Below are 27,547 nucleotides of genomic sequence, written 5' to 3'. Positions count from 1 at the left end.
TTCCAGCAGGTTGGCCTTTTGGGTGGTGTTGAGGAACTTGCTTAACTTTAAAAAGGCCTCCCCTGTAAAATGTAAATAGTAGCTGACACTGGGGCATGCCTCTGTTCCCTCAGTCAGGCATGCTCCAATCACAGTGAGGAGGTAGCTGCCCCCAGAACTGGATTGCAGTGATCGCAATCAATCAATCAGGTAAATTGTAAGCGTGCTACTCACCCGTGAGGGTCTTAAGGCGCTGGGGGGGGGGGGGCATAAGCAGCTCCATTCAGTCGAAGAGCCAGGTCTTGAGTGTCTTCCTGAAGATGTTCAGGGAGGGGGCGCGTCTGATGTCGATTGGGAGCTCATTCCAGGTCTTGGCCGTGATGTAGGAGAAGGGCCTTCCACCTGTTCTGGCTTTATGGATTTGTGGTGTTGTGGCGAGGGCGAGGTCAAAGGAAGGGTTGCTCATTTCCTTGGCCTCACCTCTGGGGTGGGCAAACAGGCTCTGTACAAAGCAAGAAGGGCTTCACAATTTTGGATATAGGTGGAGAGGGGCACTTTGAGATTGCTTGCAGAGGGACACACAGGAACTGCAGAAAAAGTGTGTGGGTTACCCCTGAGAACTTTTTCCAATTGGTTAGGAAGGGACCAGCAGTCACCTCCACCCACAACCTAGTATCAGGCATACATGTGGCAGCCATATGCACCCTCTTGAGAACTTTCTGTACCAAATACCCAAGAGAAAGAAGTGGACTCCAAGGGTAAGTTGGCTGACCTTCTGTTAAGCTACAAGCACACAAGCTGCAAGAAGCTCTTTTCCTGAAGAACCCAGCTGACCAGTTACAACTGGAACTGCCCTGGACCCTGCTGGTGGCTTTTGCTGGAGTGAATCGTGACATCCCAAGTGCTGTTCTTGAGGTCCTGGGACCTTTGGCTGTGTCAAAGTTTACTTCTACTAAAACTTGGGATGAAGAAACTTTTTGGCTCCTAAGACCTCAGCAAAACTAGGACAAACCTGCCAAACAATCTGACCAAGGCTCATTGTCAATAGACTGAAGATTCAGGTTTCTCCTGCTCAGAGCTTTTATGCACCAGCAAATCTGTTTCAGCGGGACCCCGGGAGTATGCAGCTGTCCTTGTGGAGCACTCTCTGGCTACAGCTTGCAGCCCGGCTGTGCTGGAGAAATCTGAGCTCCATAAAAATGCCTAGCCCCAAACAGAGACACTGACCGGGTGAAGGGGCCAATATGATCTGTCTGTTGAGAGGACTTTCCAGGGCGTGATTTTTTTATCTTATCCAAACCAGTGGCTTTAACAAGTCCCTGTCCTATACCTAACTTAAGTCGTGAAGCTGTTCCCATATAGAGCCTGCTGTCTTGCTCCTCCGAAGGGCTTTGACTTCCAGAAAAAGACTTAGAGGGTCATTAGGATGGCGGTCGGACTTCGTCCGCCCGCCATCCTCTCGGAGAATCGGTGCGGGGGTCCTGTTGCAGACATTAGGATACGCCCACCACACTGGCGGGCGCATCCTGCATACTTGACATTGCGGCAGGCGGTGCTCTCAGCACCGCCCGCCACAATGCCAAGAAGGCATGTCGTGCACTTCCATGCACAACATGGCAGGCACCGCGCGGAACTGCAGGGGGTACCATAGGTACCCCCCATGTGCACCCCCCAGGATCCCTGGGGGCCCGCTATGGGCCCCCAATGCAAAAACCACCTGCCTGCATAATAATATGGATGGCGGTGTCTACTAGACACCGCCACCATATAAAATGTTTTTCCACCGGTAAACAATCGGGCGCATTCCCATCTCCTTATGACATCATTCTATTCCTGCCCGCGCCCCGATTCATCTGCGGTTGCCATAGGCATTGTTAGCTCCCATGTTAGTCCTTTTCAGATTATCTTGTCTCCTCCAGTGCTGCTTAGCCAAATCCTGCCAGTCCTATATGTAAGAAAGTGAAGATGGACTTATAAGCATCTGGTAAATGATGTCGTGCTGGTCTTGGTAGCTTGTACAAGGGTTTCTCGCACCGGGTAGCTCAAGTGAATGAAAAAGGACATTTCATCAGAACTTTGTAGAATACCAGATTATTTTGAAAACACTTCTTGCATAGAGGAAGCAATTCTTTGCCAATTGAAAATGTTGAACCCCCAGGTTGTTACTTTTTGCCTTCCTGTATTTCCAATCAGAGACCGAACCTTGATTGAAAACTTCATCCTGAATGATCGTCATGTGTAACCTCCCTTGGACAAAGGAAAATACTGTATCATATGTAGTGCACAGTTTGTGATACAGAGGTCCATCAAGGAAGTTCTTCTTGGTATAGGTAGACAATGACTTGGTAAGATGATAGTGACTAGGAAATTACCTCTTCCAAATTTCTATTTGGTATAAATTTCGAAACCCAGTTTAGGATTCAATAAGCGCTTACTGATTCGGAAAATGGGTTAGGAAATACAAAAAAATAATTTAGGACTCGCAAACTCTGGGATTTAGGATATCGCAGGGTGTGGGGACGCTAAATGGATCATAAATCTAGCCCCTCATTCTGAATCAGTCTTGCAATAAGAATGTCTGCGTGATGGTAGTTTTAAATATTGCTTGCCAAATACATCACTACATTTTTGTAAACAAGGAGGTAATAAAAGAGCACATTCAAATAGGAAGTAAAATACTTACTCCTAGAAGGACAATTTTTCTCTTAATGGACATGAAATATTACAGCTACTCTGACAATAATCAGATTTCAGTTGAATTGTCCTTGTGGCCTATTCAGTAAAGGATATATGGTCATATTGGGTCAGACAGGGATGCCCAGAATTTCCTTGGGATGATAATCAAACCAAAGAAATAAGTTGTGCATGAAACCTCACTAACCCTGGGGATAAATTAGAACCATCAACTGCCTTCAAATCCTCAGAAATCTTTTTGTTATTGACTAGAATTTACAAAGATTGAGTAAACATAATACCCATATGATTCCCAGAAGCTCTAGAATCTAAAAGAGCTGAACTTAAACCACCTTTTCTTGACATTCTGACAAAATCATAATCAATGGAATTATCATGTATGTCACAGTTAACTGCAAAGTGTTAACAACGTATCTGGAAACTCTCTTGAGCACTGACACCTGACTTCTAAAAGGCTTGAATCTGCTTTTACAATTCTACTCAAAATATTCTAATATTCAATATTACAAACACAAACTATTTGGATGTCTTCTTTTTCTCTCATCCAACAGTACCTGCAGCAACAGTGGCTCCTGCATTAAAGAAGCCTTTTTGCTCAGGTGCAGATCTTCCATTCAGTTCAACCTGTTTTGCACTAGTGTATAAATCCCTCTAGCCTTGGGCTGTATCCTTCAGCCCATTGCAGACACAAGCTACTATAGCTATGGATACCTTGTCACTTGCCTGAGGTACCCATCTGGGTGACAAGATAGCATGAGGCCTTTTGTGTGCATTGGAGCAATGTCTGCAGATGAACATGCTGGAGCTGCCATAATGGCATTTTGTCCTTCCATGTCAGGATGTACCATTCAGATTATGTCAGTTAATACCACTACACTCCTTGTATAATTAGATAGAGTGACCTGGGGCCTGGAGGCATGGACTCTGGAGGTAATTTACATGTGACATGGCAAGTGTTACTTTTCCCAGTAGCAGATAATCTTGTGAGAATGGACACCCTCAGTCACCTCTTGCTGGTGGACCAAGACTGGGAACTACCCTCAAAGTGGTAGAGGTAATCTTCTGTAGATTGAGGTTATATACTTGAATCTCTTCCATGATCTAGCACATGATGTGTCTTCAATTTTGTGTCAAGCACTTCCCTTTGAATGTTTCACTGGAGAATTCCTTTAGGTTCATCTCACCTTCAGTGCCTGCTGCATTTATTTCCACTGATTCTGGTTCTGTTGTATGTCATGTGTGAGGATTAAGCACAGATTCTGCAGAGAGGATTGCCCAGATTGGGCAAAGAGGATCTGGTAAACTGATCGGTTGACATTCACATCAACCAACCTTCTCATCTCCTGGACAGAGTGGACCTCCTCTCAAACCAGGGTGGTCAGGTTCACCATCTCAACCCTTAACTTCTACGGCTACCCATGCGATGATTTAGTCATGTGAGCTAAAGTCCTTTTTCCTTCATTATGAAGTTGTAAATCTCTCCTTTCCAACATGCTACACTATGCAGTTTCTTGCACAGTAACGTTTGGCAGTGACAATAGTTAAAGGCATTTTAGTTCCCCTCTTTGTCTTGGTCTGTTCGTCTGCATGTGTTTTCCTGACCACTCATCCATGTTTAGATTTCCACAGGAGGCTGTTTTCTGAAAGCTTCATTTTACTTTTTTCCTCCAACTTCATTTGTTGTTCCTCAGTTGGATTTAAATCTTCTATATACTTTCTAAGTATCACTGCCTCACTTCTCAAGCAGGGAGACATGGGTATTTTGACAGGAATGTGTTGCATGACTTCCTTGTTTAGTTTGCACTATTCAGTTCCACCTTTCAGGGAGTTAGTATTATGGGACTCATTCATAAGTTGAGGAATCTGTAGGAAGATGTCTTCATTAGAAGAAAAAGTTACTTTCTCTTGTAATTATATTTCTGGTGGATACATAATCTTCCTACCGATTCCTCATAACCCTCCTTCTCTCCTGATGCGTTAATGTTGTTTTAAAGTAATGTGATTCCACAAGTTGTGCATGGTTATTGTCACTGACATTGATGTTCTGTCAGTGACTCTTCTGTCATGGTTCCCCTATTCCTGTCTCAATGGGGTGCAAAGAAAGTTCCAGGAACTGATGTCAGTCCACTGGTTGCACCTGATAGTGTTGGAGAGCTATTGCTGGACTAAAGATTTCCAGATCAGTCTAACACCTGTCACAGAGCTTAATTTGTAAAAAAAAATGAAGTGCCAGGGCTCTCGTCAGGAGGCCACTGCAGCTTGCACCACACATTGCCCCTGCCATGCTGCCAAAGATAGTAAAAACCACAGCTAATAACCGTCACACTCCTGCAAGTGTGACAATTCAGACTATTCCAGGCCCCCAAAGCTATAAGAATGGCTTGGGCTGCAGGTAATAGTCATTGTTAATGTATATTGAATTAAAAATTAACTGTTGTTGTGGTCTTTTTTAAATTAGCCAGACTGTCACAGACACAGGTGTTGGCAATTAAGTTCCAGTGCCGAGCACTGGAAACAACCTGATCAAATGAAGCACTGCCTGAAAGGATATTCATATAGTGACAATCTGCCAGAAGATTATGTATCCACCAGAACCATTGTTACCACAGGTAAATTACTCTTTTTTCAGTATCTCAGATAACAAAATAGAAATAGATTGTTTGAGTGAAAGCTGTTGAGGAAATACCGCAGACTCTGTGTAATAAAACACTGATATAGCTTCAAAGTTACATACACCTATGAAGTTCATAAAGCAAGATAATTTTATTCGGTGTGATTCAACACTGTAGAAATTAGGCAAAGAAATACCCAGAGAGTGATTCGGAGAACATGGCTGCTGCTGTCTGAGCTGCCGCTTGCTCGTCGAAGGCTCCCACGACCCAAGGCTTGGAACGATTCTAACTACGTCTAGTACCATGTTTTTCCTCTGCCCTTTTTCACCCCCACACCCGAAGCTCTAAAAAGAGACCTGTTTTGTCTGCTTTTTTACCTTGGATATGTGTAACGCTGTCCTGGTGCCTGCTGCGATTTGCTCTTTGGCCGTCTCCGCTGCTTCCACCCGCAGGGAGGTGGCCGCCCAGAAACTAAGGTGGGGCCGCAGGGCAGCAGCGCGTGGTCTCCTCCGGGTCCACGCGAGCAGTGGCAGCACACATCAGGTTTGCCTTGCTGTGGTGGAGGAAGCTGCTCCGGCTGGCAACGATGTCAGAGGGACAGGATTCTGCACAGCCCACAAACAGCCCTCGACCTCACAACAAGGACAGGTGGGCCATCTGGATCAAGCCTCACCAACCGAATCAGCAGTACCGAAGAAATGTAAAGGGTATTGGGGGGGCTTCTCAGGGACCCCTGAAATTTGCCCTGGGGGAAAAACAGGCCCCAAAAAAAGCAGCTAGTGGGGGGTGAAATAAGCACTCCCCTTATGCAAGCAGCAACAAAGGATCCAGAGTTAGAGATTAACTCCTGTGCTTTCCAGAGGTACGTGGTTAAAAGCCAGAGCATCAAAGCTGGGAAAGGCAGAGCAAAGTCCTCCGACCTTAAGGTAAAAATCACCCCCTCCTTAAGGTCGTATTTCAAAGTACAACCTTTTGTGGTTGACATTACAAGACAGGTAAAAGCATTTAGGCAGGGGTCAGTAGCTCGGCTTAACATAGAGCCCAACATAGAGTCTAACAAAGAGCAAATGGCGGCTTTGGGGGGTCCCCCAAAAACGAACCCTATAACTATGCAGAGGCAGGAGCTCACAGGAGCGGAAGGAGCGGGAGGGGATGCTTATGCCCTTGGGGATATCCCATCCCCTGATTTGGTGGGGGTTGTGACTTAATGATGGCTGAAAAACGTTCTAAAGATCTCATGGGGACCTTGTCAGCACCCATGGAAGTGTTGTTTCGTACTCTCTCGGATTACATTGAAAAGGGATTTGCTGTATCCGAATCCAACCAAGGTGAGATAAGGAGCTTATGTGAATCCCTGGAGAAGAAGATCGACCTCCCCAATTTAAGAACTGATACCCTTGAAAACTCTGTAGGGGAACTAAAAGGAGAGCTTAGTACAGCTAAAGCTGATATTTTGGCTCTCAAAAGGGAGGAACAGGAGGTCCAAGATAAGTTGGAGCAGTTAGAGAATAACTCCAGGAGGAGTAATCTCTGTATTTTGAATATTCCAGAGGGGAAGGAAGGAGAGGCACTAAAGTCTTACATTGTCACTCCAATATGAATACAATACAGATCAAGGAGTCTGAAGAAGAGCTTAGTAAAGACATGCAAAGGGTGCATAGGGACCCCTAAAGAAGAAACCTGAATGGAATTAAACCTAGAGAGAATCTCCTGAATTTCCACACATGCTCTCTGAAGGAAAAAATCTTAAAATGGCCCTGAAAGTGAAATCTTTGAGAAGGAAAGATTTTTCATTTGAAATACGCTCCGACCTTGCTCAAGCCACCTTAGATAGGCAATGGGAGTTGGGGAGAATGCTAGAGGAATTCAAAAACTTTGGGGCTGTTGCCCAACTTAAGTTCCCAGCATCCCTAAAAGTTATGTACAAGAATAGGATGCATAATTTAAGATCGCAACAAGAGGCAGACAAGCTTTTGGAGAACATTAAGAAAGGTGATGCTTAATTAGAAAATTCCTGGCTCGACTCCTCCCCCTTCTGTAGTCAAAATTCTCCAAACTAAACCCAAGGGCAAACTACCTAGAACATATAGTGCAGATTCACATACTTATAAACAAAAATATAAGTATAATATGAATAATGAATGATAAACGAAGAGGACAGATGTGCAAATACATTGAGTTGTTTGTGGTTATACTGTACGAAAGATGGAAAGGGAGGCAGGCTGCCTCCAAGTGTAGCATACATGACTTCCCTCAAGTCTGGGACAATAGTGGGTTTGGTTCTCCAGGGAGGTGTTCAGGGGGGGTGTGGGGTGGGTGCACTAGTTGGGGAGCATGTAGAGAAAAAATCTTTAAAAAATCCTAATTAACCTTAGCTAGTCTGCTTGCCTCAGCTGTGTCATTCTTTCCAGTTTTCAAATGTTTTGGTCTGGTCTTGGCGATCTCTTTTTTCTATGTCTCAGATGTGCTTTAATGTCAAACTATTGAGAGAATGGTCCAGTTTCTATCATGGAAAGTGAATGGGTTGCGCTTTAAACGAAGAAGGGCAAAAATCCTACAGTACATTAGAGACTCCCCACGCAGGTCATCATCTTACAAGAGACACACCTGTCGAAGGACGAATCAACTGAGGTAGTTAAAAAACTAAAATGGGTTAAACATATGATTTGCACTAATCAAAGCGTTAATATTAGAGGAGTGGCAATATTAATAAAAAAACCAAGTCAAAGCACGCTTATTAGACTCATTAGTTGATACCGGCGGCATGTGGGTCATTCTTAAGGTAATTATTCTGGGCACTCTTTTCACTCTGGTAGGCTATTATGGCCCAAATCATGACGATCCTACCCCTTTAAAAACTATCTCTGCAAACCTACTAGATTTTTCACATCCTGTAAACATCACATTGGATCCCAAATTGGACAAATCACCAAATAGTAGAGCCATGACACCATCTAAATCTCAGACATACCTCCACTCAATGATGAAGCAGACAGGACTCAGTGATGTCTGGAGAGATAGATCTGGCCACCAGTTAGGAGTTTCTTTCTACAATGGGAAGTATGGCCATAAATCCAGGATTGACTATGTCCTGGTCAGCCTTAGCTTGAGGGGGAAAGTCAACGACATTGGATACTTGATGCAACACCTATTTGACCATTCAGGGGTATACTTAGATTTCGATCAGGAAACTAGGCAGAGCAGTCGAATCTGGACTCTTGACCGTCCGATGCTTCAAGATGTAGAGGGAATGAAGCATCTGAGTCTTGAGACGAAGGCCTTCCTAGTGAGACGAAGGACTTCCTAGTCCACAATGTGGGGTCAGCCTCGACCCCCATTGTCTGTGACTCTCTAAAGGTATATCTAAGGGGGACCATCACTAGCAGGCTATGCTTTAGAAATAGGCAGTATAGGGAAGAGATTGCCCAAAGAGAAGCAGAGATGAAGATCGCAGAGGAGGGGTTGAGCAGTGTAGTAGCACCAGAGAAGCAGCAGGAAAGTAAGGCCAAATTGGAAGAATTAAAGGAACAACTTGATACTATCCTTCAGACGAGGGTCATGAAGCGATGGGAGGTAAGCAAGCTTGCCCATTTTGAATACAGTGAAGGGGCAGGCAAGTTATTGGCCTGGAAAGCAAAATCAAAAAGTATGCGTAATCTGATAAAAGGGATTTAGGATGGCAACAGCAAGACTGCTTTATCTACAGATGAGGAGATAGAGGGTGCCTTTTATGATTTCTTTCAGAAACTATACTCTGAGGAAAGGATTGTCAATAAATCTGAAGCTGAAGAAAGGTCGACTAGGTGTATCTGTTGGCCGTCTTGGAGAAATATAACTTTGGCAAATATTTCCAAAGAACCATCTAGTTGATATATCAAGACCCATCTTCAAAACTATTGGTCAACGGTAATTTTACTAGCCCCTCTAAAATCATCAGAGGTACTAGACAGGGCTGTCCTTCCTCTTTAACTTGTATATCAAGCCATTTGCTCAGAGGGTGAGGGATGAGGAGAGCATCCTACCATTCTGGCACAAGGGATGGGAGAGAAAAGTGGCCCTTTATGCCGACGATTAACTGTTTTTTTCCTCTGATGTTCCCACTGCCCTGCCTGCAGTAATAAAGCAGTACAAAAGGGGGTGGTGATGGACGGAGCATTAGAACCAATCAAACACTCACACCTAGTCAACAGATCTGGGTTTGATCCATCACCGTTCTTTAGCCCACTCTGCCACCCCAGTTCAGACATGGCCATATGCAAATCAGTCTGACCCTGTGCCTCATGGGAACAGTCCAGCCCGAACTGCCAAGCCATGCCATTCCTGGACCGGAAACAAGCTTCCTAGGACTGGTTTCTGGCATTTCAGCCGTCTTCAGCCAGGCTTGCTTGAATCCAGTGGCAAAGTGAGCAAGGGACTCACGTCTGAGCATACCCTGCCAACTTATGGCGAACAAAGAGGTACAAAAGGGGGTGGTGATGGACGGAGCATTAGAACCAATCAAACACTCACACCCAGTCAACAGATCTGGGCTTGATCCATCACCATTCTTTAGCCCACTCTGCCACCCCAGTTCAGACATGGCCATATGCAAATCAGTCTGACCCTGTGCCTCATAGGAACAGCCCAGCCCGAACTGCCAAGCCATGCCTTTCCTGGACTGGAAACAAGCTTCTTAGGACTGGTTTCTGGCATTTCAGCCGTCTTCAGCCAGGCTTGCTTGAATCCAGTGGCAAAGTGAGCAAGGGACTCACGTCTGAGCATACCCTGCCAACTTATGGCGAACAAAGCGGTACAAAAGGGGGTGGTGATGGACGGAGCATTAGAACCAATCAAACACTCACACCCAGTCAACAGATCTGGGTTTGATCCATCACCATTCTTTAGACCACTCCGCCACCGCAGTTCAGACATGGCCATATGCAAATCAGTCTGACCCTGTGCCTCATGGGAACAGTCCAGCCCGAACTGCCAAGCCATGCCTTTCCTGGACCGGAAACAAGCTTCCTAGGACCGGTTTCTGGCATTTCAGCCGTCTTCAGCCAGGCTTGCTGGTGTCCAGTGGCAAAGTGAGCAAGGGACTCACGTCTGAGCATACCCTGCCAACTTATGGCGAACAAAGTGGTACAAAAGGGGGTAGTGATGGACGGAGCATTAGAACCAATCAAACACTCACACCCAGTCAACAGATCTGGGTTTGATCCATCACCGTTCTTTAGCCCACTCTGCCACTCCAATTCAGACATGGCCATATGCAAATCAGTCTGACCCTGTGCCTCATGGGAACAGTCCAGCCCGAACTGCCAAGCCATGCCTTTCCTGGACCGGAAACAAGCTTCCAGGGACCGTTTTCTGGCATTTCAGCCGTCTTCAGCCAGGCTTGCTTGAATCCAGTGGCAAAGTGAGCAAGGACTCACGTCTGAGCATACCCTGCCAACTTATGGCCAACAAAGCGGTACAAAAGGGGGTGGTGATGGACAGAGCATTAGAACCAATCAAACACTCACACCCAGTCAACAGATCTGCGTTTGATCCATCACCGTTCTTTAGCCCACTCTGCCACCCCAATTCAGACATGGCCATATGCAAATCAGTCTGACCCTGTGCTTCATGGGAACAGTCCAGCCCGAAATGCCAAGCCATGCCTTTCCTGGACCGGAAACAAGCTTCCTAGGACCGTTTTTTTCAGCCGTCTTCAGCCAGGCTTGCTTGAATCCAGTGGCAAAGTGAGCAAGGGACTCACGTCTGAGCATACCCTGCCAACTTATGGCGAACAAAGCGGTACAAAAGGGGGTGGTGATGGACAGAGCATTAGAACCATTAGAACCAATCAAACACTCACACCCAGTCAACAGATCTGGGTTTGATCCATCACCGTTCTTTGGCCCACTCTGCCACCCCATTTCAGACATGGCCATATGAAAATCAGTCTGACCCTGTGCCTCATGGGAACAGTCCAGCCCGAACTGCCAAGCCATGCCTTTCCTGGACCGGAAACAAGCTTCCTAGGACCGGTTTCTGGCATTTCAGCCGTCTTAGCCAGGCTTGCTTGAATCCAGTGGCAAAGTGAGCAAGGGACTCACGTCTGAGCATACCCTGCCAACTTATGGTGAACAAAGCGGTACAAAAGGGGGTGGTGATGGACGGAGCATTAGAACGAATCAAACACTCACACCCAGTCAACATATCTGGGTTTGATCCATCACCGTTCTTTAGCCCACTCTGCCACCCCAGTTCAGACATGGCCATATGCAAATCAGTCTGACCCTGTGCCTCATGGGAACAGTCCAGCCCGAACTGCCAAGCCATGCCTTTCCTGGACCGGTTTCTGGCATTTCAGCCGTCTTCAGCCAGGCTTGCTTGAATCCAGTGGCAAAGTGAGCAAGGGACTCACGTCTGAGCATACCCTGCCAACTTATGGCGAACAAAGCGGTACAAAAGGGGGTGGTGATGGACAGAGTATTAGAGCCAATCAAACACTCACACCCAGTCAACAGATCTGGGTTTGATCCATTACCGTTCTTTAGCCCACTCGGCCACCCCAGTTCAGACATGGCCATATGCAAATCAGTCTGACCCTGTGCCTCATGGAAACAGTCCAGCCCGAACTGCGAAGCCATGCCTTTCCTGGACCGGAAACAAGCTTACTAGGACTGGTTTCTGGCATTTCAGCCGTCTTCAGCCAGGCTTGCTTGAATCCAGTGGCAAAGTGAGCAAGGGACTCACGTCTGAGCATACCCTGCCAACTTATGGCGAACAAAGAGGTACAAAAGGGGGTGGTGATGGACGGAGCATTAGAACCAATCAAACACTCACACCAAGTCAACAGATCTGGGCTTGATCCATCACCATTCTTTAGCCCACTCTGCCACCCCAGTTCAGACATGGCCATATGCAAATCAGTCTGACCCTGTGCCTCATAGGAACAGCCCAGCCCGAACTGCCAAGCCATGCCTTTCCTGGACTGGAAACAAGCTTCCTAGGACCGGTTTCTGGCATTTCAGCCGTCTTCAGCCAGGCTTGCTTGAATCCAGTTGCAAAGTGAGCAAGGGACTCACGTCTGAGCATACCCTGCCAACTTATGGCGAACAAAGTGGTACAAAAGGGGGTGGTGATGGACGGAACATTAGAACCAATCAAACACTCACACCCAGTCAACAGATCTGGGTTTGATCCATCACCGTTCTTTAGCCCACTCTGCCACCCCAATTCAGACATGGCCATATGCAAATCAGTCTGACCCTGTGCCTCATGGGAACAGTCCAGCCCGAACTGCCAAGCCATGCCTTTCCTGGGCCGGAAACAAGCTTCCAGGGACCGTTTTCTGGCATTTCAGCCGTCTTCAGCCAGGCTTGCTTGAATCCAGTGGCAAAGTGAGCAAGGACTCACGTCTGAGCATACCCTGCCAACTTATGGCCAACAAAGCGGTACAAAAGGGGGTGGTGATGGACAGAGCATTAGAACCAATCAAACACTCACACCCAGTCAACAGATCTGCGTTTGATCCATCACCGTTCTTTAGCCCACTCTGCCACCCCAATTCAGACATGGCCATATGCAAATCAGTCTGACCCTGTGCTTCATGGGAACAGTCCAGCCCGAAATGCCAAGCCATGCCTTTCCTGGACCGGAAACAAGCTTCCTAGGACCGTTTTTTTCAGCCGTCTTCAGCCAGGCTTGCTTGAATCCAGTGGCAAAGTGAGCAAGGGACTCACGTCTGAGCATACCCTGCCAACTTATGGCGAACAAAGCGGTACAAAAGGGGGTGGTGATGGACAGAGCATTAGAACCATTAGAACCAATCAAACACTCACACCCAGTCAACAGATCTGGGTTTGATCCATCACCGTTCTTTGGCCCACTCTGCCACCCCATTTCAGACATGGCCATATGAAAATCAGTCTGACCCTGTGCCTCATGGGAACAGTCCAGCCCGAACTGCCAAGCCATGCCTTTCCTGGACCGGAAACAAGCTTCCTAGGACCGGTTTCTGGCATTTCAGCCGTCTTAGCCAGGCTTGCTTGAATCCAGTGGCAAAGTGAGCAAGGGACTCACGTCTGAGCATACCCTGCCAACTTATGGTGAACAAAGCGGTACAAAAGGGGGTGGTGATGGACGGAGCATTAGAACCAATCAAACACTCACACCCAGTCAACATATCTGGGTTTGATCCATCACCGTTCTTTAGCCCACTCTGCCACCCCAGTTCAGACATGGCCATATGCAAATCAGTCTGACCCTGTGCCTCATGGGAACAGTCCAGCCCGAACTGCCAAGCCATGCCTTTCCTGGACCGGTTTCTGGCATTTCAGCCGTCTTCAGCCAGGCTTGCTTGAATCCAGTGGCAAAGTGAGCAAGGGACTCACGTCTGAGCATACCCTGCCAACTTATGGCGAACAAAGCGGTACACAAGGGGGTGGTGATGGACAGAGCATTAGAGCCAATCAAACACTCACACCCAGTCAACAGATTTGGGTTTGATCCATTACCGTTCTTTAGCCCACTCGGCCACCCCAGTTCAGACATGGCCATATGCAAATCAGTCTGACCCTGTGCCTCATGGGAACAGTCCAGCCCGAACTGCCAAGACATGCCTTTCCTGGACCGGAAACAAGCTTCCTAGGACCGGTTTCTGGCATTTCAGCCGTCTTCAGCCAGGCTTGCTTGTGTCCAGTGGCAAAGTGAGCAAGGGACTCACGTCTGAGCATACCCTGCCAACTTATGGCGAACAAAGTGGTACAAAAGGGGGTGGTGATGGACGGAGCATTAGAACCAATCAAACACTCACACCCAGTCAACAGATCTGGGTTTGATCCATCACTGTTCTTTAGCCCACTCTGCCACCCCAATTCAGACATGGCCATATGCAAATCAGTCTGACCCTGTGCCTCATGGGAACAGTCCAGCCCGAACTGCCAAGCCATGCCTTTCCTGGACCGGAAACAAGCTTCCAGGGACCGTTTTCTGGCATTTCAGCCGTCTTCAGCCAGGCTTGCTTGAATCCAGTGGCAAAGTGAGCAAGGACTCACGTCTGAGCATACCCTGCCAACTTATGGCCAACAAAGCGGTACAAAAGGGGGTGGTGATGGACAGAGCATTAGAACCAATCAAACACTCACACCCAGTCAACAGATCTGCGTTTGATCCATCACCGTTCTTTAGCCCACTCTGCCACCCCAATTCAGACATGGCCATATGCAAATCAGTCTGACCCTGTGCTTCATGGGAACAGTCCAGCCCGAAATGCCAAGCCATGCCTTTCCTGGACCGGAAACAAGCTTCCTAGGACCGTTTTTTTCAGCCGTCTTCAGCCAGGCTTGCTTGAATCCAGTGGCAAAGTGAGCAAGGGACTCACGTCTGAGCATACCCTGCCAACTTATGGCGAACAAAGCGGTACAAAAGGGGGTGGTGATGGACAGAGCATTAGAACCATTAGAACCAATCAAACACTCACACCCAGTCAACAGATCTGGGTTTGATCCATCACCGTTCTTTGGCCCACTCTGCCACCCCATTTCAGACATGGCCATATGAAAATCAGTCTGACCCTGTGCCTCATGGGAACAGTCCAGCCCGAACTGCCAAGCCATGCCTTTCCTGGACCGGAAACAAGCTTCCTAGGACCGGTTTCTGGCATTTCAGCCGTCTTAGCCAGGCTTGCTTGAATCCAGTGGCAAAGTGAGCAAGGGACTCACGCTCTGAGCATACCCTGCCAACTTATGGTGAACAAAGCGGTACAAAAGGGGGTGGTGATGGACGGAGCATTAGAACCAATCAAACACTCACACCCAGTCAACAGATCTGGTTTGATCCATCACCGTTCTTTAGCCCACTCTGCCACCCCAGTTCAGACATGGTCATATGCAAATCAGTCTGACCCTGTGCCTCATGGGAACAGTCCAGCCCGAACTGCCAAGCCATGCCTTTCCTGGACAGGAAACAAGCTTCCTAGGACCGGTTTCTGGCATTTCAGCCATCTTCAGCCAGGCTTGCTTGAATCCAGTGGCAAAGTGAGCAAGGGACTCACGTCTGAGCATACCCTGCCAACTTATGGCGAACAAAGCGGTACAAAAGGGGGTGGTGATGGACGAAGCATTAGAACCAATAAAACACTCACACCCAGTCAACAGATCTGGGTTTGATCCATCACTGTTCTTTAACCCACTCTGCCACCCCAGTTCAGACATGGCCATATGCAAATCAGTCTGACCCTGTGCCTCATGGGAACAGTCCAGCCCGAACTGCCAAGCCATGCCTTTCCTGGACCGGAAACAAGCTTCCTAGGACCGGTTTCTGGCATTTCAGCCATCTTCAGCCAGGCTTGCTTGAATCCAGTGGCAAAGTGAGCAAGGGACTCACGTCTGAGCATACCCTGCCAACTTATGGCGAACAAAGCGGTACATAAAGCAAGCTGCTGAAGATTTCGGCAGGTTATCCGGGTATGAGGTCAATGCTGAGAAAACTGAGGTTATGTCATGGAATTTGGGGGAGTGCCAGTATCAGACCTAAAGAGAGATTAGATACCTAGGGTTAAGAATAGTACAGGACATCGACAAAATCTCAGAAGCTAACCTGGCTAATATAACAAAAGAGTGCTTGCGGCTTATGAAGAGCTGGGCCCACCTTCCCGTGTCAATCTTTGGGAAGGTAAACCTGATTAAAATGATACTGCTACCTAAAATCACCTTCTTCAATGCTATTCTATTACATTTTGGCAAGCCGTTTATAGAAAAACTCCAGCAGGCTATCAGCTCCTTCACATGGGCCTATAAAGGAGCCAGAATTGCCTGGAAGAAGTTGAGACATAGGAGGTAGAAGGGAGGACTATCCCTCCCGGACCTGCAGTACTATGCCTGGGCTTTCCAACTGTCCCACTCTAGGATGCTTTTAAAAACACCAGATCCCATCGGGGCAGGGGTAATGTTCTCAGCAATGTTAAAGGGTGCTTGTTTGGTCCGGGAGGGTTTTCTGTTTGAGTATGGAGAGCCTAAGGTCTTCAAAAAGATAAGGCTCAAGGTGCTTCAGGCAAAGTATTAGACGGCTGACGGGCCTCAGTTATTTCTCTAGCCTTGCCCCCCTCTGGCATTACCCCTGTACATCGGAATGCTTAAAATATAAACTAGCACAGCCACTTAGGGAGGCCGGACTTAGAGTATGATTAGCACAAGAAGGCATACTTTTACCCTGGCCACTGCTCCACACCATCTTGAAATAGGGCATTTCTAAATTTAAATATATCCAACTTCAAAGTTGGGTCCAAAACTGGAAATCACCGGAAAAACCGGGGGGTGGGGGGGAGAAGAGGTCTCCGCATGGTATTGTGACATCGAAGAGCCAATAGATGGGGACTCAAACTTGCAGAGGAACTGTGGGGTGGTTGTCTGCCGGGAGAGCCCTGGGAACAACTCTGGCAAACATCATTGGGTATTCTGTTCCCCACAGTTAATCCGGCATGGTTAAGGAGGAATCATCTAGTTACAACTCACAGGGCTTACCTAACCCCACAAAGCCTATCAAGGATGACAACAGGATCTCCTGTCAGATTCAAGAAATGTGGCCTGGAGAGAGCATTGGATATACACATGTTTCAGGAATGTCTGGCTATCCTTGATTTTTGGGTAAAATGTAGTGAAACCATCTCGGTCATCCTTTGTCTCCAAGTTAGGTTGAGCTTCTCCATGATAATTTTTGGAATCTCCCACAAAGTCACAGGCCCAGCAAAGGCCTTCCTCTTCTATGCGATACTTTTAGCCAGGAGGGAAATATGCAGAATTTGGGTGGAATGCTCATCTCCCCTCTGCTCTGATTGTCTGGCCTTGATCATCTCAACGTCTAAATTAGATTTGAGAGGGACCCAAACTAAGAGGAAAAAAGCCTACTGGAACTTTTTATTAAGATGGTTGAATGCAGAGGCAAGTGAAAACTAATAGGAGCTTCGATTTTGTGCCTTTTTAAAAAAAACATTTTTATAATCTCTGGAGCTCTCTGGACTGCGTTGGGCCTTACCTGCTGCCTCACGGCCATCATTAGCAGTCGCCCATGTATACCAGAACATATCTGAGAGTGACCTTACCCGTTTTGGGACTGTACCTTCCCAGTATGCAGGTGTACCCCGCAGGGGGGCGAAGACCCAATCCTGCTCTCGAGACACATTAGGTACAGGAGGCTGGCATGGTCACGGTGGTCTGAGGGGAATGAGGATTAAAAAAAAGAAATACCCAGAAACAAGTCATAGGGTACTGGTCCAGCTAGACTGCTGTAGCTATCAGAGTGATTATTAACATTGTGTTGGTAAAGCTGCCTGCTCAGTTCTAGTTTTTCTAATTCAGATAGGCTGTTTTGGTTACTCTGAACATAGACAAGCATGCATATGGGTCACTGCAGATGAATTGAAAAATCACAGAGTTTTGGTCCTCAAGCTCAGTTTTTTTAGTTGCAGTCCCATAGTAAAGCACTGGTGGAAAGAGATGTACTTGGTTAAGAGATCACTTTTTCATATGATCGTTTTTTTCTCAAATTCCTAAACTTGCTTTCGTAATAGTGTTCATGCAGACTGCTGGACCAGCAGATTTCTTTGCACATACTAAATACTAATATTTGCGCTTCAAAGGGGGTCCCTAGTATGCTTGTATTTAACTAGGAACTTGCTTTGTTCATTTCATGCTACTTTTGTATATAGGGTAAGGATGCTTTCTACACTATATTGATGAGGAAAAAGACAAATCAAGCCATCTATAATTACGTACCATGATAATCTTCTGCAGAATGAGCATGTTATTTTTTTAATGTTTATCATAAGTTATTTACAATTCAATACAAATAACAATAGAAAATGAGCTAAGAAAAAGTATAATCATGACAGCTTTCTTTTTTTATTTGTAGATTTTGCTCGTGTCCAATGGTGGAAAATTCATGAAAAAAACACTGATTGGAGAAGCGTACATCTGTCTTGACAAAGTGGATCTTAGAAAAAGGATAGTTAACTGGCACAAATTAATGGCTAGCACCACCCAATCACATTGAATGGTGCTGGATTTTGCACAAATCTTAACAAACCTGCTACTACTTGCCGACATTAAAGATTTTACTTTTATACCATTGTATAGGTAGACATTGAGAGAACTTTGAAGTAAGGCAGGAGCAGGCTGCAGAATGCCCCCGAGATTTAGCTGGAGTGCACTGTACTGATGAAGTTAGACCATTAGTCTTAACACAACCACATCATCATGGAAAGAGTTGTTTAAAATTTGACTTATTATCAATTGTCTGCACTGTAAGTTAACATGGAAAGCTTGGAAATGAGTCTCGGAGCAGAAGGGCACCCACAAGAACACGGCTGCGTACTGAAGCTTACTGGTGGCATTAACACATGATTATCAAAAAAAGACTAATGTTTGTGTCATGGTTATGGCCTTTGCACCAAGGGATCTGTACAGTTATAGAGAACTATGATTGGGCCATGAGACAAGCAAGTGGCTGCTAATGAATTCCTATTATTGGATAAGTACGTAAGGAGCCATGCGTTTCTGATTCGGAGACATGTTTCAGTGGAAGGACCTCTGAGGTCTTGAAAGCTAGTTGCTGCATTGAAAGCTGTTACGGCATAATGCACAGAGAGTTTGGTTCTATATGACACACAGAGCTCATCACTGCAGTGAAAACTCCAGAGAAAGCACATACATGGTCGTTATATGTAAAGTATTTACACTGCTTATGCACACAGTGCTTAATACAAAACATAAACATGGCGACTACAACATCAAAATGCATTTTGAAATTCAATCAACAGTTCTGTCCTCAGAAATTGTACTCTGAGTTGAACTGTAGCCTTTCATTGAATTCAACCTTCTGTAAAGTACACTAAGGCACGAAGACCAATGCCATTAATGTTTAATATTTCCTCTTTTCCAACTATTGCTTTAGTCTTGCAATCCTCATATGGTAGTAAATATTCTAATACACCACCCTACAAATTAGCCTGCTTTTCCAAACTTTAACCTCCAACAGTGATCTTTTATCTGTACCATCCTGCAAGTGACACCTAAGCCTACCAAGTATGTTTAACAAATGTAGATTAATGCATTCAACTAGTGTTCTACATTTTCTCTTAGTAACTCAGGTGAATGATTGAGAATATTATGTTTAGTCTGTATTTTCATTTTAAAAACGTACTATATATGGTGTCTTACTTTTTATGCACAGTGTGGTGTTATCTGGCAAAATCTTCATAGCAGAGGAAAGACAAAAAGAAGAAAAACAACACGAACCTTTAGATTATACATAGTGTCATTTAGTGAAAACATATGTTTATGTAAAATCCTTCATACATGAATCCCTCTCCCAGATTGGTGCCACATGTACACTTGGTCTGGTTAGAAATCTTTAGTTTGTATTTCAGTTAAGTGTTAAACACAGGCTACTGTGCTGCTCTGTGACTGGCACTGTCATGATCGTTTGTGCGAGGATTTATTACAGAGAAGGCAAGACCCAAGAATGGTCATTATGGGGATGTCCAGCTGAAATGAAAATTCTTAAGAGTTTCACTGATAACAGAACGATCCTATTTACCTGAGCAAAATGAGACTAATAAATAACCCCGCAAATGTCAACAAGTTGGGGTCAGATATTTGAGGCAGTGTACCAATCTTCAGCACCTGGTCATTCCGTTCATTATTTTGATGTTACACCATGGGTATAGTTTTCATACACGTGTAATGTTTTTTAACTTGACTTTATTTGGCAGTACAACCCATAACAATGTCACTTGTATATACTTCTGATCAGGGTACACCCAAAGGCTCCCACGTGTCATACATAGATATGCATTTTATGAATACATAGATATTTTTGAAAGAAGTAATATGTCAGTAGTATTGGCAGTCTTTCCTTCCTTAGATTGTTAACCTCGATACGTCAGTATAACAGTACCACCCGGTGCCCGAGCTGTCCGGAGTCTCCACTGTGCTCTTAGTAATCATTCCGTGTTTTATAAGCTGTTTCTGAAATGTGCCAACAAATGATTTCCTTTCTCTTGTTACCAAATGCTTACGTTGTACTGGAGTTATTCTATGCAACACTGAAGTTTGAATGCACTCCTCATGACTGAAAATAGTGAAATCCGCATTGTGGCAAAAAAGTTTTTTTTTTCTTTAAGGAAGGACTGTCTCAGTATTTTTTTAGTTCTGTAAATATTCAAGGACATTACCATTTTGTTTTATTTGTTTTTAGATGTGATGGAGAAGCAGAATCAGTTATCGCCTCTGATTGTGTCATAATTGCATTTGATTTATTTGAAGAGTTTAATTTTTGAAGATTTTTATTTACTGAAATGTGTAAATTTGTATGCAAAGATGGAATCATATTTATTTTTTCTGATTGGTTAGTAGAGATCGAAATGAGGTTACTTTATTTCAAGGTCTTGTACAGTGGAAACAAATTGAAATGCAAGCAAAAGCACAGTGTGTGAGTTGGCGTGAGTGTGTGCGGGTGTGTCTTTAAAGGTAGCATAGATGGTGTGTACATCGATGTAGGCTGCAGCCAATTGTTCTGCCTTACTTGTAGACACTTCTGTATTTATGATGTGTGGTCATCACTTATACATCCCAGAAATTTAAAGGGTAAGTATCCAATCTAGTCTGAGTTATTGCTTGCCTAGCGCCATGATAATTTCAGTAGTTTTAAATGGATCGATAAAGAAGATCCAGATAAAAAGTTGTCAATGGGTAATGTACACATTAGTGTATTTGACAAAGTCTTGCATGAAAGTGGAAATCTATTGAAGTATATACATCTAAGTCTGTGTAAATAGTAAATACAACATGCGCCTATTTTTGTGTTTAGTTACGAAGCCATTTTGCAGAACAGTAATACACTGGAGTTGTGCATTCTTTATGTCCTAGGTGCAATTATTAAATGAATACCAATCTGTGCATGCATAAGTGACAGCTTGAAAATTCTCATTGTCACGATTTAGATTGATATATTAAAGCTCTAAAACATTGATCCAATAATTGAATTCATTCTAAAATTATGGCACAATGACATTGCCATGTCATAAAATATAGAACAGCATTGATGTCATAAAATATTGAAAATCACTGATGTTTCTTTTGAAATACACAAATGACAAATAGTGACACATGGAAATTGTTATATTGGATCCATAACACAATATTTTTAAATATTTATGTTGCCAAATGCTAAATATTTCAGGAAGACTTCCTACCTAATATGATTGTGCACTTTGGTCTTACCCTAAATCGATCAATTTCTAGTGTTTTGGGTAAATGCTTTCATTTACACATTTCCATGAATCATATGTTAGCCCAAAACATAGAAACTGGAGAGAGAAGGTAACTTGGCTAATAAAAACAAATTGACATTAATTAATTATTGCAGATGCATAGATTCTGTCCCACAGATTGGATACTTTCACTTTAAAATGTTATATACCATTTAGATTTTCCGTGTACATTGCATTTCATTTCACTTCAATACATCCAAAAACGTGATACAGGAAATATTAGGGAACGCATTTGTTTATCATAATTGATTTGCAAGGAAGCAGTTTTATTCATATTGTGCATATGAAAATCCTTTTGATATCATACAAAGGTTTTCACGATTTTGTTTCCATACAGCATTGAGCATGTGAATGTGGATATTCTCTCATTGTACATTGTGTAGATGTTCAGTGATGTGCCCAGGTGTTCAACCAAATATGGTTGAATGGTGTGTATGCTGTCATCCCATCACAAATTGTACAATCATCCAACCCATCTAATTCTTTAGAAAAAATATAAGAATAATTACCAGGAGCTGTCTTTGAAGAAGTGTAATGTTTCCGCACTGAATGTTGCATGCATTGATGGTGGTTTGTTAACATTACTTTTGTTTCTTTTTATGATTATGGTTATTTTGCTTCCAATTCCTCTGGGAAAACAAGTTCTCTAAGAGTTGTAAAAATTAAAGCAAAAAAAGTCTATGAATTGTATAGAGAAATGCTTGTAAATCTGTCTCAGTTTTCACTTTATGTAAAAATCCATGTCATGGTTTTGTGATTGTACACAGGATGTTTCTTGAGAACTTATGCAAATTGTGCTGTAAAAAGGCTGTTATCCCAGTCTAATTAATAAATATTAAAAATATCTTTATTGCATCAACTTTTGTCCTTAAGAAAGGTTCGTATCAAGTTAAGCAACACAAAACTTATGAAAGGGAATTAGGAAAGGTTTTTTTGTTGGTATACCTGCATATACAATTGCTTAAAATTTGTGACTTAAATAATTCCAAAAGAAAATGAAATACCCATACATGTTGCTGTTGTCACAGAACGTAAAGTCTAGGTCCTTCATTTTGTCTAAATGAAGTAGCAAGTCTAATGAAAGCTGTTGTTTAAAATGTGTGTTGTGGCACCTACCTAACCTAGTGGGAACTACTAAAGGGTGCGCTAGACCCTTGGCTTACCCAACTCTAAGTTCAGTAGAAATTACTTTATTCTGGCCTTGATTATACGTACCTATGTACCTATAGTGGTTTTCAGTTGGTCACTCAATGAGATTATCTGGTAAAGCAATAGCAAGCTGGAATCCCAACCGCTGCACACCAATGTGAGAAGTTGGCCTGGTATATGCGGTCCACTAGTTATAGTGGGCACCTTGCACCAGTCCAAATGATCCTTATTGATGATTAGGTTAAAGACAACCTTTATTGAAAGCTATCCTAGTGGTAGATATGGAGAGCAGCCTTCAGGTTAAGTCTGGAAGGAATGTAAAGCATCTTGGTTTACCAGATTATAACCTCCTGAATAACCAAATGAAAGGAGAACCACACAAGGTATATATATAAAATATATTTATTTATTACTAAACACTCTCTAATAACCTCTTTATGAGATAAGAGAGCAAGGCACACAATATTACAGTACTAAAACGACAGTAAATAGCACAATACACAGTGGGCCCCAGGGGGAGACCAAACTATATATTAAGAAAGTGGTATAAGAACCACGACTTGACTAGACACAGTGCCTAGAGCACGTAGAATCGCTGGGACCCCAAAGAACCACCCAAGGTAGTGACACAGGGGACCCACGGGAGATGCGTGCAGTGTGAGAACACCACCACAAGCTCTGTACAATCCTATGGGAAAGTCGCAGTTGGAATTTTAAAGTTAAAGGACACCTAGGAGAGGACTTTGAGCAAACCCTTTCAAACTTAGAAGGTTCCAAGGCCAGCACCCATGTGAGCACCAGAGTACTCGTGTTACCTAACCCAGGGAAGCCGGATGCATAGGTGTCAAATAGTGTTGGGAATCTTCATTGTTTTCAATGGCGTGATGCTGCAAAGTGCTGCTGCCGGGAAGGTGAGAAGTGTCCGGTGTGGTCCAAGCCTGCATCGGAGCTGAGAAGAACCTGAAAGCAGAGGGGACAGAGTCTGGGTCACATGCCAGTGACCAGGGGCACGATAGACGAATGCCCACCAATGTCGGGTGTTTCAGGTGCTATGAGGTGAAGCTTGACTCTGCAGCCACGGGGACCAGGAGACGACGATGACCAGAGTCCGCAGGCGAGATGTCCCACGAAGGATGTCGAGTGCTGGGGGATTTTTGATCTCTGGATTGGAGATCAACAAGCCTCAGAAACTGCAACGCACGCAGTCCGAGAAAAGATGAAGTCGAGAGGAATCACAAAATACCAGCCCACGGAACACTCGTGGAGTTTAGGCCAGTAATCTTCAATGGACTCACTGCTCGGGGTCTGGACTACAAGTAGCCCAAAGCACAGCCTCAGGGATCGCCAAAAAGCATATGCTGCTGCAAATGTGCATGGTGTCCAGGGTTTTGGGTTGCACGGACTCCCCACGAGGGCTGCGGGTCTCAGGTTTGCTGAGAGCACTGGTTGGCCACGTGGAAGCTTAGGAACCCACCTCCTGTGTTGCAAAATCTTTGGAGTCCGTCAGGAGCTGCGTAGATGCAAACTGGTAAGATGCGTTTTAGATGTCTGCCTTGCAGGGGAGTAACTCCTTTACTCCAAGGGAGATTCTTCGGTCATCCAGCGTAGTGTAGATAGTTGAAGTACTTGGTTTCTGTAGCTGAGTTTTGTCCAGGTAAATCTAAAGTCCTGTAGCCAGGGGTTCCTACTTTATACCCAAGGTAGGGGTGGGACAAACTCTGGGGACCCACCTATGGGAGGGTCAGGACAGAGTTGTGGCTACACCCATGTCCTTTGTCTACTTTTGTGCCAGAGCATGGGCTGGTAGCCCCTGCAACCGGTTTGAGCTGGACTATGCACAAGGACACCAAATGTGCCCCCAGTGCAGACTTCAAAGCACTCTCAGAGTGCACCCACCCAGCCCCAATACACTAAAGCCTGTCTGGGAGGTGGTCACACCTCCCTGTGACAGCAAACCTATTGTCCAGCCGTCCCCTGCCAGAGTTTTGCCCAGCAGCAGGAGGGCATACTCGGGTCTGTGGCTGGCAGCATCCATTTTCTGATGCCAGGGTTTGCAAAGCTGGTATCGGGTGTACCGGTGCTGTCATATATCTCCCTCTAGTAGGTTGGAATCATACCTCCACACCAGTTACTGGTGTGGAGGTATGATTCCAAGGTGTTTGACACCAAACACAACATGTTTCCATGCAGCCGTTTTAAAGTTAACATTTACCGCTCGGTTATAATGCACTTAAGTATATATGGTATGGCTGCATCACAAACAAGCCCGGAATAGAGGTCAAAAAACAGTGAAACAATAGCAAAAAGTGGGGTCACTATAAGAAGCACATCCTACTCTCCTACAGGGTTACCCAAAGAAATCCCAACAGATCAGGGTACCCCTTTTGTATGTCAATTAATGAAAAAAATCTTCAAACAGTTAGACATCCACCATGTGAGGACTTTGGTTTACCATCCTCTAACTGATGGGTTAGTTGAGAGATACAATGGGTCTCTCAAACTCACCCTGAAGTAGATGTTGTCTGCAGAATGGAAGAATTGTGATCAGTTGTATTTCCTGGCTCTGTTTGCGTTTCAGGAACATATACAGATTAGCTTGGGATACACTACCTTATTGGAAATCACAACCAAAAGCTACCACGCTTAACCACACATATGCCAATGATAAAGAAGCAGGTATTCTATTAGACCACACTAATCAATTAAAGACACGCATAGTAAAATGACGAGACCTTGCCCATGTCAATATTGAGAAAAGTCAAAGACTGTTGCAGGGATCTTGCGCAAACATAAACCTATGCATAGGATTATGGGACCTTAGTATGTAGGGACAGAGTCATTCTACCACCTTAGCATCGATGAGCCCGGGACCGACTAGTTACAGTGCCTCACTTGCTCTCCTACTCACTCATAGTCGAACAAGTGATTAGGCACCCCAGAACACAACACTTCGACTCTCTCAGGAATCGCGGTTGCAAGTCACATCCTTTCACTTATACTGTTATACTCGTCCACATTAATATCTGATAGAGACACGTACAAGTTTAAAATATTTATTTTAACTAATGTGCTCTAGTTTGCAGTATACATGCCACAAGAAGCAGAAAAATGCACAACACAAATACGGTCAGCATAGCAATTAGTCCGCAAATCATAAAAGGATTTGTCATTGTGAAAGACAGCGCAGCCTAACCTCCCTCCCCTTGTATAGAAGCAAGATTATTATATATCAGAAGATCTCTGAGTGTAATATGCAGACCTTATACTTCAGTCTATAGAAGGTAGATCTACATCATAGGTGCTGTCATGCTCTTCTCTCTAGAAAGTTTCCTCTCCAAATGTGTGCTACCAATCTGTGGATTCTAATAAGACCAAAGTATTCATTCTCAAACAACAGCTGCATCTGTATGTTTTGTCTAGGTGCTAGGGCCTGACCAGAACATAATAACAAAGGGCATTGTGGTTAGACCTTGTTCACATTATGCAGAATAAATCCCAGGAACCTGCAAAACGTAAAAGCAACTGCTGGTTTTTGTGTGAAAATATCAAAAGAGGCATATGCAAAATAAACGCGTGTAGTAACGGGAGCACAGCAGCACAGAGTCTGCAGCATGCTCATGCTAACATAGGGAAGACAACATTGTCCCCATGGGCCATGTGACAAGACGTCTAAAATATACCTATGATAAAAAAAGAGGTGGACAGAATACCAAGTTGGTGACTGGGGTCTGGTCCTTCTTCACAATTTTGAGAAAAAAATGAAGGCAGAATGGTAGGGTCCCTTTAGGATAACCCAAATAATTAGTGAGGTCACTTATAAATTGAAGGAATCCCAACTAAAGAACAGATCTATTGCATAAATCTTTTAAAGAAATTGTTAGGACCCGTCCCCAAAAACGTACTTGGCTCCATCCCAGTAGCAACGACTCCAAACAAGCTGGACTGTCTTCCCATCAGCGAGGTTGATTATCTGATACCTAGAAGAGAAGCTAGACCCGTTGTCCTCCATATTTTCATATCTCCCATGGAGGACACATTTAGCAGTACACTCCATTCCCACCCATGAGGGAGTAGTAGTAAACAGAGACTTTACAGCATTCCGGCCACCTGAAGAGAAGCCATCCAGAATGAAGTAGAACAGATGTTGAAGATAGGGGTTATAGAGCCTTCTATGAGTAACTGGTCTTCCCCAATAGTACTGGTACCCAAACCTGACAGAAGCATCTGCTTATGCATTGACTTTAGAGCAGTCCACAACATATCCAAATTCGATGGTTACCATTTAGCTTGCATAGACAAATTTATCGAGAAACTAGGAAAAGCATGTTTCATAACTACCATAGATCTTTCATAAGCTTACTGGCAGGTACCGCTAAGGCCTAAAGACTGTGAAAAATCAGCTTTTTCTCCCCCTATGAATTGTTTCAATTTACTGTTCTACCCTTTGGGTTGTATGGTGGCCCCGCAAACTTTCACTGGTTCATGAATCGCTTCTGAAAAAATCACCAGGAATACTGCTCTGATTATTTAGATGACATTGTCATATTTAGCACAACATAGGAGGAACACCTTGTATACCTCCAAGTAGTTCTCAGGGAGCTAGAGAAGGCTAACTTACACATCAACACAAAGAAATCCCGGGTTGAATATAGCAAGGTGAAATACTTGGGCTATGTGTTAGGAAATGGGGTTATTGTGTTCCAATTGAGAATGTTAGGGTGATTACCAGGACACCTGTTCCCTGAAACAAAATAGAGAGGTTAGTGTCTTCCTTGGCCTACTGGTGTATTACGGAAGATTTATTCCTCACTAC

General features: G+C 44.5%; 1 protein-coding gene across 5 annotated transcripts in view; it reads left to right on the top strand.

Moving 5' to 3' along the window:
- The window catches only part of PCLO (piccolo presynaptic cytomatrix protein), a 1,384,288-nt gene extending 1,361,868 nt beyond the window's left edge, over positions 1-22,420 (top strand). For all 5 annotated transcript variants that reach the window (XM_085652900.1, XM_085652897.1, XM_085652899.1 and 2 more), the window contains one exon: positions 18,165-22,420. In XM_085652900.1, coding sequence (XP_085509026.1) covers positions 18,165-18,305 — 141 coding nt within the window. In that variant the 3' untranslated portion in view covers positions 18,306-22,420. The remainder of the gene's footprint in view (positions 1-18,164) is intronic.
- The last annotated feature ends 5,127 nt before the right edge of the window (positions 22,421-27,547 follow it).

The sequence above is a fragment of the Triturus cristatus genome, chromosome 4_1 (genome assembly GCF_964204655.1).
Source record: "Triturus cristatus chromosome 4_1, aTriCri1.1, whole genome shotgun sequence".
Taxonomy (NCBI): Eukaryota; Metazoa; Chordata; class Amphibia; order Caudata; family Salamandridae; genus Triturus; species Triturus cristatus.
This window is presented reverse-complemented; position numbering and strand designations above follow the sequence as displayed.